We start from the raw sequence: 20,147 nt of genomic DNA, 5'->3' as shown, positions 1-20,147 counted from the left end.
CCATCTATAAAGCAGCTGAGTTGATATAGGGAATATATTAAAAAGGATGTGTGGGTGGCAGTGGTGATGTTGATGAATATGTGACTTCCCCGGAGAGTATGTGATTACCAGGTGGATTTTGGTGTTGTTGTCAGAAACTTTAGTGGAATGTTTTTTTGGTGGAGGTGGGGGCACAGGAGGATTTGAATACCCCCTTTCCCACGCTACCTGTTATTCATCTATCTTTTTTTCTCTGCTCCCGAAAAACAAGCAATTCAAATGAGTGAAAAATAACCTAAGGTAATCCTGTCATGCCTCTGTGACTGAACACTTCACTTTCTGAACATTTGTCTTTGCTGTTGCTTTTCTTGAGGGTATTCCAATGATACCATCTGTGCTTTTACTGATATTATTGCTGTCTTTCTTGCTTTTTCCTCATTTTTCTTTATTACTTTTTCCACTTCATTCACTTAAGCATGTACTAATTCATCATCATCACCTTCCATCCATCAATTTCATCTTGTCTCTTGCATGGCCGTCTGCTGTCTTTATATCATGATGACAACGCCTGTCTTTTTCTCTGAGGGTGTCTGTGTGTGCGAGTGTGATTTTCTTTGTATGTGTGTGTAACATATTGTTTGCATTTTAGTTTTTCTATCCTCACGCTCAAGGCTTTTCTCGTCTTTCCCTCCAACTGGGACTTTCTTAGTTATGATGTGTGATGGGTCATTATTTTGACATCAGCTCCATAAGTCCACAGGACCATCCTCTTGAGTTTTTGTTCACACAGTGGTCTTCTACAGCTGGAAGCAACACTTCTTTAGTGCAATGTGCTAATTGGTCCAGTCATTTATCCTTTCGAGGCCCCATTCCTCCCCATCAAACACAGCAGGTGGGGGGCTCATGCGCTAATTGTACTACTATCTCGGCCCGTGGTGGAGGCGGCAGCAGATTCAGAACCGATCACGTCACAGCAGCTTTTTTTTTATTTCTACTGTGGTGTGCTTTGGTGACGTGGTGACAGACCACCCACTGTGGTTAGGGTTATACATGGTTATACATGGTTATCTATCTATCTATCTATCTATCTATCTATCTATCTATCTATCTATCTATCTATCTATCTATCTATCTATCTATCTATCTATCTATCTATCTAGACTCTCAGTTCCCTGGAGGCATGGCTTGAAATAGTTGTGAGGAGAGGAGCGAAAGTGAAAGAGATGCCCCGCTGGAGGAAAGCAGTGATAAAAGGGGGAGAGGGTGGTGATAAGAATTTAGAGGGCCTTCAGCAGGCCTCTAGTTTTAAAATTCAGTCAATTCAGCAAGTTGATTTTCCTCAAAATTCAATTTCTGGAAATTAAAAAGGGCTGTTATCCAGGAATTAATTATTTCTTGTTGTAAAGGAGACCTCAGTTTTGGTGTTAAGTGTATAATCTTTAACATTTTCATGAAATCAAACCTCATTGTTGTTACTGTTACAGCAGGAATTCACTGGAAACGATGCATTCATGTATTCCAGCTCCCAAGTGTCTTGTAAGCACACAGAAACAGAAAAGGCTCTCCAGAATCAATAGCTGATTATCAGCCAACAGCACACAGTGCTTCTAATCAATTTTAATTTCCCTTTTTCGGAGCTTGCGTATGAATTTCAGGATGTCCTTTTTCTTACTTATGATTACACGGGTGTGCCTTGTGGTCCATTATTGGATCCCTGGAATAAGTTATGAGAGATCTGCATGACCTTTGACTCCTGTTGCCCTCTCTAACGGCTGCTCTATCACATCAGTGGAGGTCATTGAGCGTCAGAGAGTGCCTTTTGTATTGTGCACGTTTGCAGTTCACAGTTTCAGGGGCATGCTTTATTGCTTTGACTTTTGTCTTCATGTTATGTTGATTTCCATTACACTTAGCAAGCTGTTGTTTTGTTTTTATGTTATCTTGGATTTGATCTGGATTCAAGTGGACATACAATTGCTCTGATTTGGACAGAAACTAGATTAGCGAGACCTTCACTAGAGTCATGTGGACAGGCTTTGTCAGATATAACTATGTCATTCTGGCAGTGTGAGCTCAAGAGACTGCTGCATGAAGAGAACGAATTCCTTTTGTTTCATGAATACTTTTGTCCTGTCAGCTGGTACACATACTATAATGTGTGTGTACGTGGTCCAGGTAAATCAGATACTTCCTTATATCAGATGCTCTTTTCATTGGAGACACAGAATATGAAACATTCATCCTCTTAACTAAAAATATGCTTACATTATTGTGTTACAGTAAATCTCCAATTCAAGTATGCATTGATGCAGAGTATACATGAATGCAGAGCACCAGATTTTTAATATACAGGAAGAGTTCTTTCATGTCTGTACCCCCACTACGACTTGTTCCTCTGTTTGTTATCCTGCCAAATGAGCAGCAAAGAAGAACTTCTCTGTCAGCCAATTATATACACATACACACACACACATATATATATATACACACACATCAGGGCCCTGATCTCCCCAGAAAGGTGCTGCCCTCCGACAGGAAGAGGCGATTTAGTGATAACCTGGGGCACAGGAGGTGATCTCATTGGATGCAGCCTATTTGAGAAGCTGAGAATTACAGTGGAATCCTATGGCTACATTGATTTTTTTGCCCAATGCTCTACATTGTAGTGGCAGGGAACCTGGATTAGATGGGATCAGATGAATCTTTGATGATCCGACAGGGGAATAGCTACTGCGCTATGCCATGGTAGAGAGGACTGCTATTAGAATTGGGTTGTGGGGGTGGGGTATTTGTGTATGTGTGTTTATCTGGCCATATCTGTCTTTGTTCACTCTGGTGTTCAATTGCTCTGTTTGTCATCCTGTGATATGGTTTCCCAACTTTATTTAAACAGCATGGCCTCTGCTCCCTCTTGACATCACCTGAGACAGCAAACTGTTTTTCTTTTGGTTTCCGCTGCTGCTCTTTGAATCTTTCATGTTGTCTCTTTTGGCAGTCTTCTCTCTATTTGGGATTTTAAGGCCAAACTGGTTCACAGTGGGACAGGATTAGCTGCATTTGTTTGAGAGTTTTTTGATCAAATGTATTTCAGATTTTAATATACTTGCTCTTCTCTTATTTTGTTTTTGTTTTTTTCAATTTTTTCAATCTCAAGTGTCTCTTCTCTTTAGGCTTTTGTTAGTAGAAGAATACAATGCTTGTTGACAAATGGAAATGAGCACAATGAGTAAAATAGTAGAAAAAATGTCTAATATAATTGAACAGATTTTGACTTTGCAGGTTTGTGAATGGATTCTTTGACTTAATTCTTTTTAATCCTGCTACACTGAAATGATCTTAAACTGCACAATCTAGTCGCCTCAACTTTCCTGGCCTCTCTTTCTCATAATTATCTGTCACACAAAGACATTTCACACACATTATTTGTCAAAAATGTCTACAGTTGTGCAACAATAAATCTATTTTGAAGTAGAAAATCAAACTATTAAGTGCAGTATTGGCATACTATCACCTTACATAGTTGTAATTGCAAATGTCTTTCTACACACAGAGCAAAATTAGCATTCATTTTGACTCTTGTGTTGCAGTCTAATGTTCACTCTCGTTTTGGCTCTGTTTTTGTTCCACACCAAATCCTGAGGGAAATATCTCGGTCTTTAGCTGCTAATTGCTCCACTATGTTCATCATCCACACGGTCTCTCTGGTTTTTGGTGTTGGGCAGCTAGAGTACATTAGGGGTTTTTTATTTTAGAGCTTTTTCACTAAAAACAGCCGCATGCTGCTTCTGGAAATGAAGGTGCTGAGAGTGAACCAAAAAGTAAAACTGTGGGCTGTAAAAACCAAAACAACCTTAGAGCTGAGGGGAGCTGCAGAGTTGGTGATGATTGTCTGTGTGTTCATCAGGCCATGAGCATTGCTCTCAATGTCACACAGACTGTAGTCATTTGATCCACCGTTGATCTAAGAATATTTAATTGTGCAGCTGTAATGATAAGTAAACAAAACTTCTTTGTCCAAATCCAAGGCCATGATGGCGGAGTAAGTCACAACAATACTGTAACATGTAGCCTCTTTAGCTGGAAAAGTAGAGAAATCAGAGCCATGATGGAGAGGACTGAATGATTATCACTTTATCTTTCTGTCTCTTTACTCTCCCTCACATTCTTCCAGTTTCCGACACGTTTTTCTGCTCTGATGACTATTCATTATTTTATTATTTATTTTTGGATGTTTTTAGCCTGGTCCTTCACTTATTGTAAGTGTTACACCTCGGATCTTGTCGTCTCTGTCGCTCTCTTCTTATTCAGTCAACTTTATTTTTCCCTCTTCCCTCCTTTACTCGTTTTGCCTGAGGGACTGGAAGCGTTACATTCTTACCCCTGTAATGGTCCTAATCCGCTTAGTTTAGTAATGTAGCCCGACATTAACCCCCACGTCTCCTGCCTTAATCTCTATATATGTGCGTGTTTGCATTCTTAATAAGTGTCTGTTATTGTGAATGACAGTCTCGGTTTTAGAAGTCTGAAGCTTCAAAACCCTTGGTAACCCAAAATTGTCTCACGAAAAGGTTGTTTCATCTCGCCTTTTTCCCTTTAATCTCAGTTTCCACTCATTGTTGAATTAGTTATGCTCGTCAAATTAGCCAATGCTAACCAGTTAATTTTACATCCTTCACTGGAAAGCCCTCAAACAGTATATATTTGTCACCATACATCAGAAATGCTGTTTAAGGGCCTTGGGTATGTAAATATTTTTAATTAGCTAAGCACACTTCAAAGTCTTTGTCTTATGAATATGTAACATTGCATTGTATTTTTTTCTCACTTGACAGCCATCTGTCTGCATGTCTTTGATGCACACCACATGTCTGCCCTGCTGTTCAAAATGCCAACACACACTCATACACAAGTCAACAGTCACAGATTCTATGTACAGGTTTAATATATGGAATGCATTTTAATGTTTGCACCTTTTTAACATTGCCCTATAGACTACAGCTGTTATCCAAGCCGCTCCATTGTTATAACCCACCATTTATAGACTTCAAAGCATTTAGCCTTTGTTTTTATAGTATGAACTTCAGCTCTTACTTGATTTAGTCCTCTGTAGGCAGATGGTATTCAAATTGTGGGATATGAAATGTAACAGGTTTTAGTATTTCTGTAGTTCTAGGAGTTGAAACTTGCATAAGAGTTGTTCAGGAAAGGTGTTTTTTATTGAATAAAATGCAGGAAAAAGTCTCTTTGCTGGGGATTATATCAGCCCTGTCCTGACACACAGCCACCCCATCATCCCAAACACCATAACTTTCTTTTTTTCCCCATTCTTTTAACAAAACAGCCACATGTTTTCCTCAGTCCTTGGCTACATGGGTAGAAAGTTCCCCCAATGAAACTCTGAACTTTCTTACTTTCATCACTTTCATCTTCCCATTCTTAGTTTTGCACATACTGAATAATGATCCTTATTTAAATTACATCAAAATTTTACTTTTCTCTGAAACTCTCCACTTTCTACCATCCTCCCTGCCTGTACAGGCCTCAGGAAGTGGGTGTGTTGTGTGTTTAGTTAGTTTAGGGGAGAGAGAGAGAGAGGGAGAGAGAGAGAGGTAGAGAGAGGAGGGGAAAGGGAGGATACTGATTAAAATAATAAACAGCTGTGTGGAAGAGTGGGGCTAGTGGCCAGAGAGAAAGAGTGCAACAGAGGGAGAAGAGAGAGGATGGGGACACCAGCCTGGGTGTTTGTGTGACCCCCCCATGGGAAGAAAAAGCTAAAGAAGAAACATAACTTTTTAATAAGTTTCCTCGTCCGAGGAGGGGAGAAAGGACGGGATGGCAAACAAATCAACCTATCCTTCTTCTCAAGAGGAAAAGAGATAATCAGCAGAGCTCCAACTCAAAGAGGCCGGCGAGGCAGACTCGCTGCCCGGGATCGAGACATCAAGCCTTCAGGCAGCTCCCTGCCAACACGTGGCTCCGGAGAAAGAAGAAGGCATTCTTTGACTAAGTGGCCCAGTCATGGCAGTGATTAGAAGGGTGTGATAGAGCGAGACCAGACCGGGGCTGGAGACCTGAGGGTCGGGGAGGAAGGCAGACACTGAGGTGACTGTCTCTCTGAGCCTGCATTACCTTTACTCAGGGGAAGGAGAAGGCAAACCATGTGCCTCTTTGTGCCGCCGTCTCTCCTGTTGAAGTGTGTAGGTTTGTGTGACTGGCAGGGATAAAGTGCTTTTTATCTTTGCAATTGAGAACAAACGCCCCAGCCCTGCCCTGGGTTGGGCTGCTGGACATCGTGTAAACAGCTTCCTTCATACCCAGAGGGGAAGTGGAGGAAGGGAAGCACAGCAAAGTTGAAGGAGAGAGCCAGACCTGTCCTCGGCCACTGGGCAGTTTGCATCAGACTGTCTGTCCCTCAAGACACAAACTGTTATCTCCACTTTGCAGACCTCCACCCAAGATTTGTTGGATTTCCCTCCCAGTTTCAATGCCCCATTCCTGGCCAGAGGAACTCTGCTGTCAGCCTCCAACTGCTACTTTGTCAAATCTCCAGTGGCACCAATCGTCCCGTTAATCCCAGTCCCAGCGCTGAAGCATGACTGCAGGGTAGTTGTCAGCCCCCCCCCCCCCACTCAGACTGGCTGCCTGTCTGAAAAGGATGCTACGAACATGTGGTGGGATTGGGCGAACACACACACTGGCATGCATGCACAAGTGCTGCCAAAGGTTGTGTGAAGTGTGTAAATCGCCTGTTTTGGGATTACGACCTGGATTTGACCGTTTTGTGTTGGAATTTTTTTCAAGAGCTGGGTTTCTCTGTAGTTGGATTCAAAATTGTTCAAACTTTGGATTTGCTATTAACCTGTGCCCTGACCTTGAAAGTTTTGACCATAACCACTGGAGGACTTACCAACCCTTCGCTTGTATGACAGTAGAGAAGATGTAGGCACTGGAGCGAGTGGGAGGAGTCAGAGAACAAACTCCAATATGATTGGCTTGAACTTCAGCCTGCAGGAGTTCCTCAGAAAGTTTGAACAGGTATATGTCTACAGATTTTAGGATTTTTTAGGACAGCTTGGCCTTGGTGATTCAGTACCTTTTGAATGCAATTTCAAATGCTACAGCCCATGAATACAAACACAGCTAATGTTCAACCCCATCTCTCCCTATGTTGTGGCCTAATGTAGTCAGCTTTATGAGGTCTGAGCAGTCACTCTTGAACTCATTAAAATGGAATAATCGGTTCTGTCCTGCTTTGCTACTTATTAGGTAGAGCTACCGTGCAGAGAGAGAATTAGTACAGAATGAAGAACCCAGAGTCTTGAATTGGACCTAATTTGTCAAAGCAGACCTTTACTGTAATTGTGTTTTTATAAGGGCTAAAGACAAACAAAGCTTAGCCCAGAAAGGGTCATTATATATTATAAAATACCTGTTTTGGGTAAAATTATCATCATCAAATCAGCATGTTTGTGTGTATTTTACTCTAACCACAGTGTGACCATGTGTTTAATGTTCTCATTTTTCTTGAAGCTCAAGTAGTAGCCGTGACTTGAGTTTGGAGGGAGACTCCGTGCCATCTTATCTGTGCTCCAAAGAGCCCAGAGCCAACAAAACTCCATCACTCATTACAGTGTGTATGAGATCCAGAACCCATTAACCTTTCTGCTGCCTTTCTACCCACTCACACACACATACACATCTGTGTGTATGTGTGTGTGTGTGGTAGCGCGTCAGAGAAGTAGTGATTTAGTTGAGTCAGTAGCTGTCTGTGTTTTATTTTGTATGTTTTTATATCTGGTGTACTCACAAGTATGAGTCAATTGCTTCCATGATTATGGGTATGTCTTCATTGTGAAGAGCCAAATTTAAGATTCTTTGCCAGGACCCACACTCTAAACCCCAAATTGAATGAATGTCATTGCTCACATGATGACCTGTGGCACACAAATATTGTGTGTATACGTCTCTTTTACTGAGAGATAGTGAGTGAGAGAGAAAGTGATCAGTTACCGCACTTAAGCACCAGGATACAAGTTGACATACATAAACCGCTGGCTCAAAGTAGCCTTTCACTGGAAATGAGATTTAAAGGGAGCTTTTGTAAATGAATATATGCGCCTTTATGTGCCTGCACAGTCTGTGCCTTCTGTGCGTGTATGTGCTGGTGTGTGCAGTCAGTGTGACTTCCAAATAGCAGAAGTAAAAGTGCTAAAGAAAAACAAAAGGGAAGCACTTCGGTAATGACTTGAAACATAGCCAGCTGGCTCAGTGGCAGAATGACTTTCTGTCTTTCACTCTTTGTCTGTCCTTCTGTCTTTCTTTTTCGTTGTCTGTCTTTCTGTCTGTGTCTTCCTCTCTCTCTTCTGTGACCTTTCACAGGCGTTTCAGCTGTGTCAAAAATCCAGCAGGTGATTATCCTTGCAGATCATAGTGAGGGATTTGCTTCAGCCTTTGTGAAATATCTATTGGCATTCAATAAATTGCAACAAATTGCCTGTGGTAATTGAAAGGTGTTTTGTGTGTAGCCTGGTTCTACTGTAGCTGGACAATATGTTGCCCACTTTTTTTCCCAAGAACACTTTCCAGAGTAACTGAACTGTTGTAACATGTTCCACTAAATGTACACATGGTACGTGTAGACATGTGCATCAAACATCCACTCCATGTGTGTCTCCCATGTGTTTTCCCACATCTTCAGTATCTTAATTAATTAAAGTAATTACATGTGTAGATATTTTTCTTGTGTGATTTTAGCTGGTGTTGAACAATTATTGTAGTACCACATTTGTACCATTACAGCAAGTTTCCGTTGCTGGTCACGGTACACATGCATTTTTTTTTTTTTTTTTTTTTTACAGTGTGTAATTTTGTTTTTGCTTAATTTACGGATTTGTGCAGACTGGGAACAATCTTCTGCTAACTGTTAATAACTTCTTTTTATAATTGGTCATTTATTTTAATAATGCAGAGACTACAATAAAACAGTGCGGCAACATTAAAAGAATTTTCTTTGATAAGCAGTTTTACAGCGATTGTAAAATGAAACTCGGTTAATAGCATCATCTATAATACTGCAATGAGAAGGATACACAAGTAACAACTTCAGGCACTGAAGATGGATCATTTCGCACACAATGTCCAAAGTTTTATTACTGTACCGTTGAAGGCTATAGGTACCATTACGGTTTCCTTACCAACTCTAATTTTGTCCCATTTGCAAATCTGTCTCTGTGCTGCAGGCAGTGTTACACTCATCCATATGGTATTGGAGTCTCTTTTTTATCTGCAGTTGAAATGGGTTGAACGGAGGGGAGTCCCAGTAGAGAGAGAGAGAGTGAGAGAGAGAGAGAGGGAGAAGAAAAAATGGAGCAGTTTTACACATCTAAAAATAAAACATTTGACAGGATCCTCGGCTTGCGTCAGCCCCCCTTGTGGTTCAACCCTCACACACAAACACTCACACATACCCTTTGAGATGTGGTTGTGTAATAGAGGACACTCACACACACGCATACATGGAAAAATCGTGCTTCGTCACAGTACTTAATGTGATGGCCTCTTGTAGACACACACACACACACACACACACACACACAAACACAATATTTTGGAATGGCACCTCATTACATTAGCATTGCATACTGTATCTGAGCATAAAATTAGGAAAGCTTGCTTTGGTGTATCCCTGTTATGACTTAATGCGGCATTAGTACGAAGGCAGATATTTCTTTGAGACTTGCTCCTGGTTGGCCCTTCCAGTGAAAGGGTGGGAGTTAAAATCTTTTTTGTCAAAAGAGTCAAAAAGTACTTCAAGAACATTTCAAGAAAATATAAACTTCTCTGCCCTCTGGAAATGTTGTGAGCAGTATAGCGTGAACTCCCTCAAGACTAGTCTTTGTGACAAAATCCAATGTTATTTTCGGTTCATGAATAATCAGCTGTGACAGCGTAGAGGACTGTGACATCCAATTCTTGGTGCGTGTGATATGAACTTACTTTGCTTTCCTTGACTGTACAGTACGTTTTCACAGAAACTTTCCCTGTCGAAATGGTCAGCTGTGACAATTCTTCTTTTTCTGTGTGTTTGCAGGACATCCAGGCTGAGATCGACGCCCACAATGACATCTACAAGAGTGTGGACGGAAACAAGTCGAAGATGGTCAAGGCTCTGGGCAGTTCAGAGGAGGCTGTGTTCCTCCAACACAGACTGGATGATATGAACCAACGGTGGAGCGACCTGAAGGCCAAATCAGCCAACATCCGGTCAGTAAAACCCGATCCAAAACTCAGAAATAGACATGTTTTCGCTTTCTCAAGTGTTTTGGGTTGTGCAGCTCAGATTTCAACTTTCTGCTATTTTTGTTGCTCTCATCTCTGCAAAGAAAAAAACATCTAAGCGGAAGGTCTTGATCATAGAAGTGGTTCAAGTAGGTCTCTGCTTCAGTTTACTATTTTAATCAACCAGTGAATCACACATTGTAGAAGTTAGTTTCCAAGAGAGAGTGTTATTCTCACTTGTCAAATAAGAAAACAACAAAAAAGAAAGCTTCCATCTGGGACACCAATACACTGCACTCATGCATTTAACTCATAATATATCTCCCTTACTGTTACTGTACACTACTGGATCAACACTCTCGGCTCATGAAAAGAAAACAGTCCAATTCATGATGGAACATGACTCACATGTTTTGACATACAGCACAGCACATTGTGGAATATTGCTGTGTTTCCTATCAGCTGTACAGACACAGTAGCTCCTGTTTTCCACTCTGTCCCCCATGGAAGACAGGGATGAAAAAGGACCTGAGAGCCACCACAGTGGCACATAAACTTCTGAGGACACAGCCAGTGCAGCGTCAGCCACATCCTCGACATAAATAAATATGATTGGTGATGGGTGGCGATGTAGAGGATGAAGAAAGTGAAGGTGGAAGTGAAGTTGACAGGACCAGATGGAGATGTTCGTTTGTTCAAAGGCAAAGAGGAGGGAAGAGGGTGGAGAGAAGCAGCACAGGAGCACAACAAAGCTACAGGGGCAGGGGGAAAGGTTAGAGAGGCTGAGGAGGAACCGAGGGAAATAAAAAAAAAAAAATGAAATAAAAAAAAGTGTGGGGAAAGATTCTGTGCTGAAACTAGCTCGTTTTCAGTGGAAAAGAATAAATGGGAGTGATTCAAGGTCAGGCAGTGCAGACATAATAGGCTGGACTTGTTCCACGGGAAGACAGGCGAGAGAAAAATAGACAGTGAGAGATCTGTGTGTGTGTGTGTGTGTGTGTGCATGTGTGTGGGAGGTGAGGCACCGTGTGTGTTGAATGTGTGCAGCCCATTTTGCCTTAATTGCGGTACATGTGTAATTAAGGCTAACTTGGCGAGTGGCAATATGTGGTCTCTGTACACAGTGTTCGGATACATTATGCCCACAAAAGTGCTTATCAACACATATTCCATGTGTAATACCACCCACACAATTAGCAGCCAGCTGTGTTGCCTTAAACAAATAACACCTTCTCCAGAAGGGCAGCAGCCTCCCTTGAGTGGTCAGCGATGCGTTTTTTATAGAGGTTTTGTAGTTAGATGATTTTCCTAAGCTTTAAGCCTTTTATATAATACGTTTACTAGAAATAAAAGAATATATCTGGCTTTACTTCTGTATGAATACAAGTGTCAGCCTTTAAAAGGTGCTAAATCTACCATCATATTAATGTGAACCTGCCTGAACATATTATGGAACGTAAGAAGCAATGCTATAGTACAGATGTGTCTCTGTCTTAGAGTTGTCAGTACAAGACTGTATATGCTTCAGCGGTGAGAGCTGAAAATGTATACAGTATAATAATAGTTTAAGTGGATGGTGTTCGTTGGCAGAGCCCATCTGGAGGCGAGTGCTGAGCGCTGGTCCCGTCTGCTGGGTCTCCTGGAGGAGCTGTGGAGGTGGATCTGCATGAAGGATGAAGACCTTGCCAAGCAAATGCCCATTGGAGGAGATGTACCCACCTTGCTACAGCAGCAGAACCACTGCTCGGTAAGTACTATCGCCACAGGCAATGTTCCTGCCACCCGATGCAACATTTATCATCTCTTGTCCCTCATTGTTTTCATCAAGTCTCCAAAAAGAGGAATTTTTGGAATTTGTCACAATTTGACAGTCTTAAAAAAAAAAGGCAGTATGGCTTTCTTCTGTATACGTTATAGCAGCTTGATACATTCAGCACCATGTTATGTACTGCATAAGTATTCAAGGCCCTACTTGAATGCCCTAACAAGGTGTTTTCACTTATGGACTGTGCTTGACTGACATCTCCTTGACCCTTATATTCATTTTTTACTACTATAAGAGTGAAAAAAAAAAAAGTATCATTCCTATTGATTCATGGAGTTCGATCTCACAAAATTCTGGTGCCTCCCATCTTCAGCCTTTGCAGAGCCCAAAATAAACTTAAACATAAACACTCCAGTGGGTGTTTGTGTTTGAGTTTTAGTCAAAGGCAACTGGATGACTGAGAATATTCATAACATGCATCATGTTGATAAAATGACCACTGCCACATCGTAAGATACACAACCATAGTCATCCTTTTGACTCAGGAGGTGGGGAAGCACTAGTGTGGCTAATAACTTTAACAATGGCTCCATTCTCTTCAAGGATCCCAGTAAACCATGACACTGTGCTGGCATTCACAAAACCAGGACCGTGTAACTGAGCCATCGTTCACTTTATTATTTATACCTGTACTGTCTTACCCTGACGTGTCAAAATGTCTTATGTGGAAAAAAAAGCCTCTGTATACAGTATATAGACAAAACACACTCAACACTTCTGTCTACATAATTAAGCATCAAACTGCTGCCAGACTAGACCAAGTACGACAGCGCTGGCTTACAGTGTCTGACACTAACAGAAAAAATCTTGCTCACCCTACCTATTCTCTGTAATGTTCCTGACCATAATGGATAAGCAGGCAGCTGATGTACCTTATTTTGAAGTGTTCATATGCAATGGATTCATTCACTGGATTCAATTTCTACAAATGTGATGAACAGTCAGTGCTGAAACCACAAGACGACACTGTGACTGTAAAGCAGTTGCAATAATCACCATGACATTATCAAATGTCTGGCTCATCAGCAGTGTGGTTACACTGCATTCATCTGAGCTACACATTGCAGCAGTCAAGCCTAATCATGCCACTGTGTTTTATGTCTCCGTGGTTAATGATCAGTAGTGTTGTTACAGTAACTCAGCAGCAGCCATACATAAAACTTGTATCAGCGGAGAGTTAATATCAAAATACTGTTCCACCTGTTTCATTCTTAGAGTTATTGTTATTTATCACCCATATACCACACTGTATTACTGTTCTCAAAAAGATCAATACCATCCTTGTGCCGTCTCATTCACACCTTTGTCATCAGCGCTATTTGTCTTCCGTGTTCCCCTCTATATTATTTATTCTAACCACTGGTTATTGCGATAGTGTGTTGCTTTGTAATTGCTTTCAGATAGATGACCCACCCTGTGGCTACTCTCAGTCCGCCGGCCGTCACTGATGATGTTGCTCTTGACATCGTAATGTGTTTCTCCGCACCTCGTTTACAACACTATTATTTTGTCGCCTAAAAAGCTTTGAGAGTAAACATACGTGCAGCCATGCGTGGGCGCAGAATCACAAACACACTTGTAAGAGTGTGTTTGTGTGACACTTGCTAGACCTTCATATGACAAAAGCTAAAGTGTGCCCCTGTGCAACTACTTTAAGGATGTGTACAATTTTATTACAGTGTGAAAAACATTTCTAAGCATTACAATATATAATGTAATTATATATTACTTTATATTTTCGAGGTCGAGGCAATACCAGTCCAGACTAATCAAGCAACCACGTACACAGAGACCAAATCAGTTTCCAAAAACAATGAAGGGAGATATGTCCTCAATTATAAGGAGGTGTATCAAAGACACGTCAATACTATTACATGGAAGGAGAAAAATGAATAAAGAAAAAATAAAAAAGGCAAAAAACTGTTAGAATGGAAGAATGGAAAAAAAAATGTTTTAATACATTTCAAAAAAGTCTATAAGACATAGGAATTTTAAACCCCATTCTGACACATTCACATGTGCATTCTTGCAGCCACTTAGAAAAGACAAAATATCGAGAAAGTCAGCGATAACTGATCAGCTGTGAAGTCAGAGTCTGGCTCTTTCCAATGGCAGATGATCAATTTCTTGGCTGCTTTAAGGCCTGCTAAGTGTAGTCTTTTAACGATTTAACAAAGAATCATCATACAAAAGCAGAGCAGACTGTGAAAAGAATAATAGTTTTCCCACAATCTTGGCTAAAAACATATTAAGAAAAGAATATCGCAGCCACGACAGTGCCAGACCATGTGAATATATTGTACACCAGGGAGCAAAAAACTACAATCAAGTTTGAGAGATGGACTCAAAAAGAAAGAGATAATCTGCTGTATTGTTTGCCAGTTAAGAACTGGCATGAAAACTCAATAGCTAAGTTTTAGTTTCACTTGTACTTTGAGGGATGAGACAGTTAGTAGCTGTCCATGTTAATCAAAATTTGTCCTCTGAGGTCTGAGATGATATTGAGGCTCCCTCTGTGTCTTGTACCCACCACCTGACAGAGAGCAGAGACAGGCTTCAACCCAGCAGATCAGACAAGCTCCATTAGATAAGGAATGGGGCTGAGACCGCACAATAACCACAAGAGAATACAACCTTCCTGCATCTCCACATTCACCTTCCTTTTCTCATTACCCTCTTTCGGCTCTTGTGTCTCGTTTGCTGTCATTCCGCTCTGCATCTCCTTTCTTTACACTCCTCCTTTCTCTTTCCATCTCACTCTACCTTCTCTCTATTCCCTTGTTCATCTCCAGGTCTTCGGCTTTGAGAATGCCGAAATAAGAAATAATGGAACAGGGGAGTTGAAAGTGAGGAAGGCTCACTTTTCATTTGGACTATGTTATATTTTTCCCTTTGCTTCCTCTTCTGTATTCTTAATAGATTGGCCTGGAGGTCTCTGCGACCCTGAGAGTTATGAGGGGGCTGAGCAGCACAAAGAGCTGGGGCTTTGAACATGTCATGCTCTATTGCTTGCTTACACCAACAGACACACACATTGAGTCCCCTGTGCTCACGCAAACATACACACACACACACACACACACACACACACACACACACACACACACACACTTCAGTCACTCAGTGATACACACACACATGCCAGCTGCTCTGTCACAGAAATGAAGGAAATGTGTACAGCTATATGGAAATTGGTATCTATGAGGTAGGGAGGGCTTAGAAGGACTAAGTGGAAAAACCTGTCTTTTTTTTCTGCCCCTTTTTTTCTGGTAGACTCGGAAAGATAAAAGAGGAAGGCTAAGCCACTTAGCCCAACAGAGAGAAACGGATATTGCTGTTATTAAAGAATCAGAGGGAAAAAAATATGAGAGAGCAGTAGTCCGAACAGTCAGGCAAGAAAGTGATGGACAGGAAGCAGAAAACAGAAGTACATACAGCTCAGGAGAAAAGAGGAAGGACAGAGTTTTATATGAAGAGGAAAGGAAGTCCTGTTTGTTTTGTGTTTCCAACACAATTGTTGCATTAGCTTCTGTCTGAGAGACGCTGTCTACCTTTTAAAACACTGAAAGAGATTAAAGTGTGAGAGTGAGCGAGGGGTATTGGTCTTGCCTTACTGGAGCGACTTCTTGCTCCACCCTCTGTCCATTGATCTCTGCCTGTGTTTTTCTTTGCTAAAATGTCCATTATAGCATTTATTAATCACACTTTCAATTATCCATTAAAGGGCCTTTGTCACAGTCCATCTGATTAAACTCATCAATCCGCTCTATTAAATTAACAGCTTTTAGATCAAGGAGTGGGAACATGGGAGCGAATGCTTGTGGGCATTTTCAATGACTCTTATCTTTCAGCAACTGTTGGCTTTTTGTCTACGTTATTAGGTCTGTCCAATCTTGTCTTTTCAAAAGCTTCTTCAGATGTTTCACATTGAATAAATATGAAGACAAACAGGCAAACCGTGATTGTATTTGAATTTAGTTTACTTTCTCAGTAGTCTAAACATGCCGAAGTAGTGTACATTCACCCTCTCTAAAGAGAGGAGGGTCTAATAATCTGCCACAAAACCCATCTTAATCATTGTGCCTGAATGACTGATTAGCACCATTTGTACCTGAATGGACAGGTCGTAAAGGAGAATGAAATGGATTAAAGTGCTGCGCTGGACTTAACCTTATCTCTTAGGAAAGGAAGGACTTTTTTTTTTTTTTCAACCCATAATTGCTTCGCTTTGAGTAACTTTAAATTTTTTTGTCTGCTTCCTCTACACATGTCGGGAGCAGTTTTGTGATTGTGTTAGACTTGTGTCCTGACAGTCTGAAGCCCTGTCCCTAATCAGAGTCTTGTTTTAGTTGTGCATGCCTTGCAAAACAATACACCACTATTGGTGTCAGTTATTGGTGCTGTAATTGATATTTTCATTTCAACAATGGCTCAAAAGACTACAGGTGATATGAAATTGGTCGCTGGTGGTGATGAACCCACCTGGCTGCAGTTTCCCTCAGTTTCACAGAGCTCTACAAGGTCTTCCATGTCATTGTTTTCACTCTCACTGCTCTCATCAGCTTCGTTTTCAGTTGCATCCAGCAACTGTTTCAACTAACTGGTTCTAAAAACGCGACTTCATATATGTTGACAACATATAAAACAATAAAATCACAAATCAGTGTGGTCAGTTGTAATGAACAGTAATAAAGAGGAAAAAAGCTCCTGTGATTTCATGCTTAAAATTCCAGTTGCATTGGGAGTGAGGGACTATTGAAAATATTCATGTTTTGCCAGAAGCATCAGAAAATGCCTCTTAGTGTTCTGTAAAATCAATGTAAATCGCTGCAGCAGCAGCGGCACAGCATTGTAAAATAAACATATCCTATACATATTTTAAGGAAAATAATAAAGTTACTCTGTTGTGTCACTGAAGAAACATATGTATAAATTATTATTTAACTTCCTGTTTTATTAGCTGCAAAGCATTCACAGGCTGACATCTTGACACATCTGTTGGCATTTTGCAGCCCTGTGGGTATTTTACTTATTTAAAAATGGCCAAGACTGGAAGCAGTAGATTAGTAGAGCATGTCAGAGAGTATGATTTCAAACAAGCAGCATCTATCACTAGCTTTTAGCTGTTCTAAGATAACAGTGGAGGCTAAGGGCGAGGGAGCAATTAAATTCTTAGGCTGAGTCACTCTGAGGCTCCTTCATGTAGTGTGTAACTGTATGAGGTTAAAAAAAGTCCCATTTGGTTCATTTGGTTCAGAACACAGTAGTTCAATGCGTAAAATAAATACCTAAAAATACTTGTTTCTATTATTTATTTTTGCCATAGAAAAAAATAGAAGTCATCAGTTTCTTGACAATTTGTAATTTATTTGGATTTGACCTCCTATTTTGAAGGATCCTTGAGTCCCTGTCAGGTGCTTTTCTGATGTAGAGAGCTGGTGTGATTTAGTGGTCCTTTCAGAGGAGGCTTATTTAGTTCCTGGAAGAAGATGAGGGGTGTGGTAATATTGCAAAGAAGCTGAGATAGCAGGGGTTTGAGAGCGGGAAGAGGGATGTTTGGCAGAGCTCTGAAAGTAGATGTGTTGTGATGTTATCTTATCGGCGCCACAGCACAGGGCACACAGTGATAAGCGTTTGCTGTGCCGCTACGGCCACATACAAACACAAACCTGCACACAAACCCCCTCTCTCACACACACAATCATTCAAATACCAAAATGCACACACACACAGCCAAGGTCACAGTCACTATACAAAATAGATGCCATAAGTATTTTGGTACTGACAAGAGTCCTTTCTTTCCCTTCACAAATCAAGCAAGCGTACAACCAGACCATGTTCTGATGTGCCAATGCTGAAAACTATTAAAATGAAGAGCAAAGTTAAGACCTGCTGCTTTTTATATTCGACAGACAGCCATGTTTTATCACTCATAGGCCAGCTGGGATTTGCTTGCTTAAAACAAGCTTTATTCTTAACCTGAAAGCTATACAAGTTTTTGATATTTACCTCTCATGCTCACTCTGAACAGTGTGTCCCTGTGTGGCACTCTGATAATGTGAGCTCGATGAAGTTTCACTAAAAGCACTTGTTTGAGTTTTAGGGAAAGATCTTTGGTGTTGTCGTCTGTCTGAACTGCAAGGATACCCAGTGGCTGGATGACAGGCAGAGTGGCTGTTTGCTAACACAGGGAATTACTTGGCACTACTTGTGTTGCCATTGTAACAACCTTCCATGGCTTTGCTTGTCTCTTTGAATCCAGTTAACACTGAAGGGCGATGTCTGGGGGAACACTACTGTGATAAATTTCAACATTTATTGTAATTGACAAGTAATACAGTTAAATTAGGGCTGGGTAATTTTATTATTACGGTATCAGAATTAAGCTTCGGAGTTCATTCTTGACCTTGGAATCTGCAGTTGACTAAAAAATCTGACCACAAGGTCCACTTAGTAGCTGCTACTGAGCTTTCACTCATATCACTCAGTCTTCATCAGCAGGTGGAGTTTGTCCTGTTGACATGGGCTTTTAAATTTAAATAAACAAGCTTTTTGGCATTGTATAGCCTGTAGATGAAACAATTAATCCAAAAACTTAATTGATAATGAAAATGATAGTTGCATACAGTGTATACATACATATATTACACAGGTCATCTAAAATAAATTTTTTGACAAATGTCCACTTACAAGCTTTTTCTGGAGCTTTGAACCACATCTCTTGGTCTTCATTAGTAGAGTTTGCTCCATTGTCATCAATCATTTTCATACAGTTAAAACATTGCTCTGTTACAATGGGAATTAAGAAGAGCATATTGTAGAGTAGACAGCTTGCTGGTTTGATGTTTTAAATATAAGTTCCCTTTAGATTTGTTTTTTAATCAGGCGTCTCTGATTTATCCAACCAGGGATGTTTCCACCAGGATGTTTTTTGTGCTCACATTGAGCCCTCTGTCTGTGATTTGCAGGAAAGAATTTTATTGTGACCTAAAAAAAAAATGAATTCAGAATATTTTACTTGTTAAACACTAGCAATGTTCAAAAGATATTTGTGAATAAGCAACTTCTTCACACTCAATTCAATCGCCTCTAAAGTGTAATTTATGACACACAACATATCTTTGAGAGCAAAACAAAAGACATATGCAAAACCTAGAAGTTGGTTCTGACTGGTCGTTGTCCTCACAGCTTAGTTCCCCATCTTCCTTTTCTTATCTCTGCTGCCCATACACACCTCTTTTTCTCTTCCTCAATCACCTCGCATTTAGTTTCTATCTCTCAAGGTCCCCTCTCTGAGCTACCTGCCTATTATGTTTCCTCCATGGGAGCGGGGAAGAAATCATTGGAACGGAGCAAACCATTTATTAGCAGGGGTGATTTAATTTGTGTTCAGCAAGAAGCTCCATTTCTGGGTGAGGGCACATTTGTCCGTAGGAGGGTGTGGGAAATTGTCATTGTAGTGGTCTAAACTCAACTTTTACAGTAACTTACTCCCAGCAATGAGATTTTTCATTTAGTAACTAGAACAAAATAATCAGTGAACATCTCAAGGATTGTGAGCTGACTCCTACTTCCCATCCTCGTCCTCAGCTGCTTCTCCCCTTCTCTCTCTCAGATGGCACTGTATGTATGTGCGATCCCACTGAACCCAGCATGTTGTCGTCTGCTGCTCAGTCAGTCAATGTTGTGTGCGTGAATTTTTGGCATCTCATTTTCGCTGCATTCGTCTGTTTGATAAGTCTGATAAGTGTGAGACTTTATCAAAGTGAGTCGTCCCATCTAATCAACGTGCCTCATGGTGCCTTCAACTGCGTTGCCTCCTCACAAAGTAATCACACACTCCGATAGACAATGAAGTCCCCCGGGGGTCACACTTATATTAAAACAAGAATAATTATACTGTTACATGCATGCTCACTCCTTCTATCTAGATTTATCGCCTGCTGTGAGCTGTGGCAAGGCTGAATAATTGACATGAGAGTAAGAAAAGTATGTGTCAAATTGCCCTGTGAACTTTTAATAAGACACTGTGTGGATGTGGACGAGCATATGTTTGTGTGTGTGT

The 20,147-nt window shown here is 40.8% G+C and overlaps 1 protein-coding gene across 3 annotated transcripts in view; it reads left to right on the top strand.

Annotated features, from left to right (window-relative positions):
- utrn (utrophin) overlaps window positions 1-20,147 on the top strand; it is a 170,390-nt gene that overhangs the window by 90,956 nt on the left and 59,287 nt on the right. For all 3 annotated transcript variants that reach the window (XM_023407066.2, XM_087174192.1, XM_087174191.1), the window contains 2 exons: window positions 10,070-10,242; window positions 11,848-12,004. In XM_023407066.2, the coding sequence (XP_023262834.1) occupies window positions 10,070-10,242; window positions 11,848-12,004 (330 nt within the window). The remainder of the gene's footprint in view (window positions 1-10,069; window positions 10,243-11,847; window positions 12,005-20,147) is intronic.

The sequence above is a fragment of the Seriola lalandi genome, unplaced genomic scaffold (assembly GCF_002814215.2).
Source record: "Seriola lalandi dorsalis isolate HSWRI2012SDOR001 ecotype SW California unplaced genomic scaffold, Sedor1 jcf7180002054326, whole genome shotgun sequence".
Classification (NCBI taxonomy): Eukaryota; Metazoa; Chordata; class Actinopteri; order Carangiformes; family Carangidae; genus Seriola; species Seriola lalandi.
This window is presented reverse-complemented; position numbering and strand designations above follow the sequence as displayed.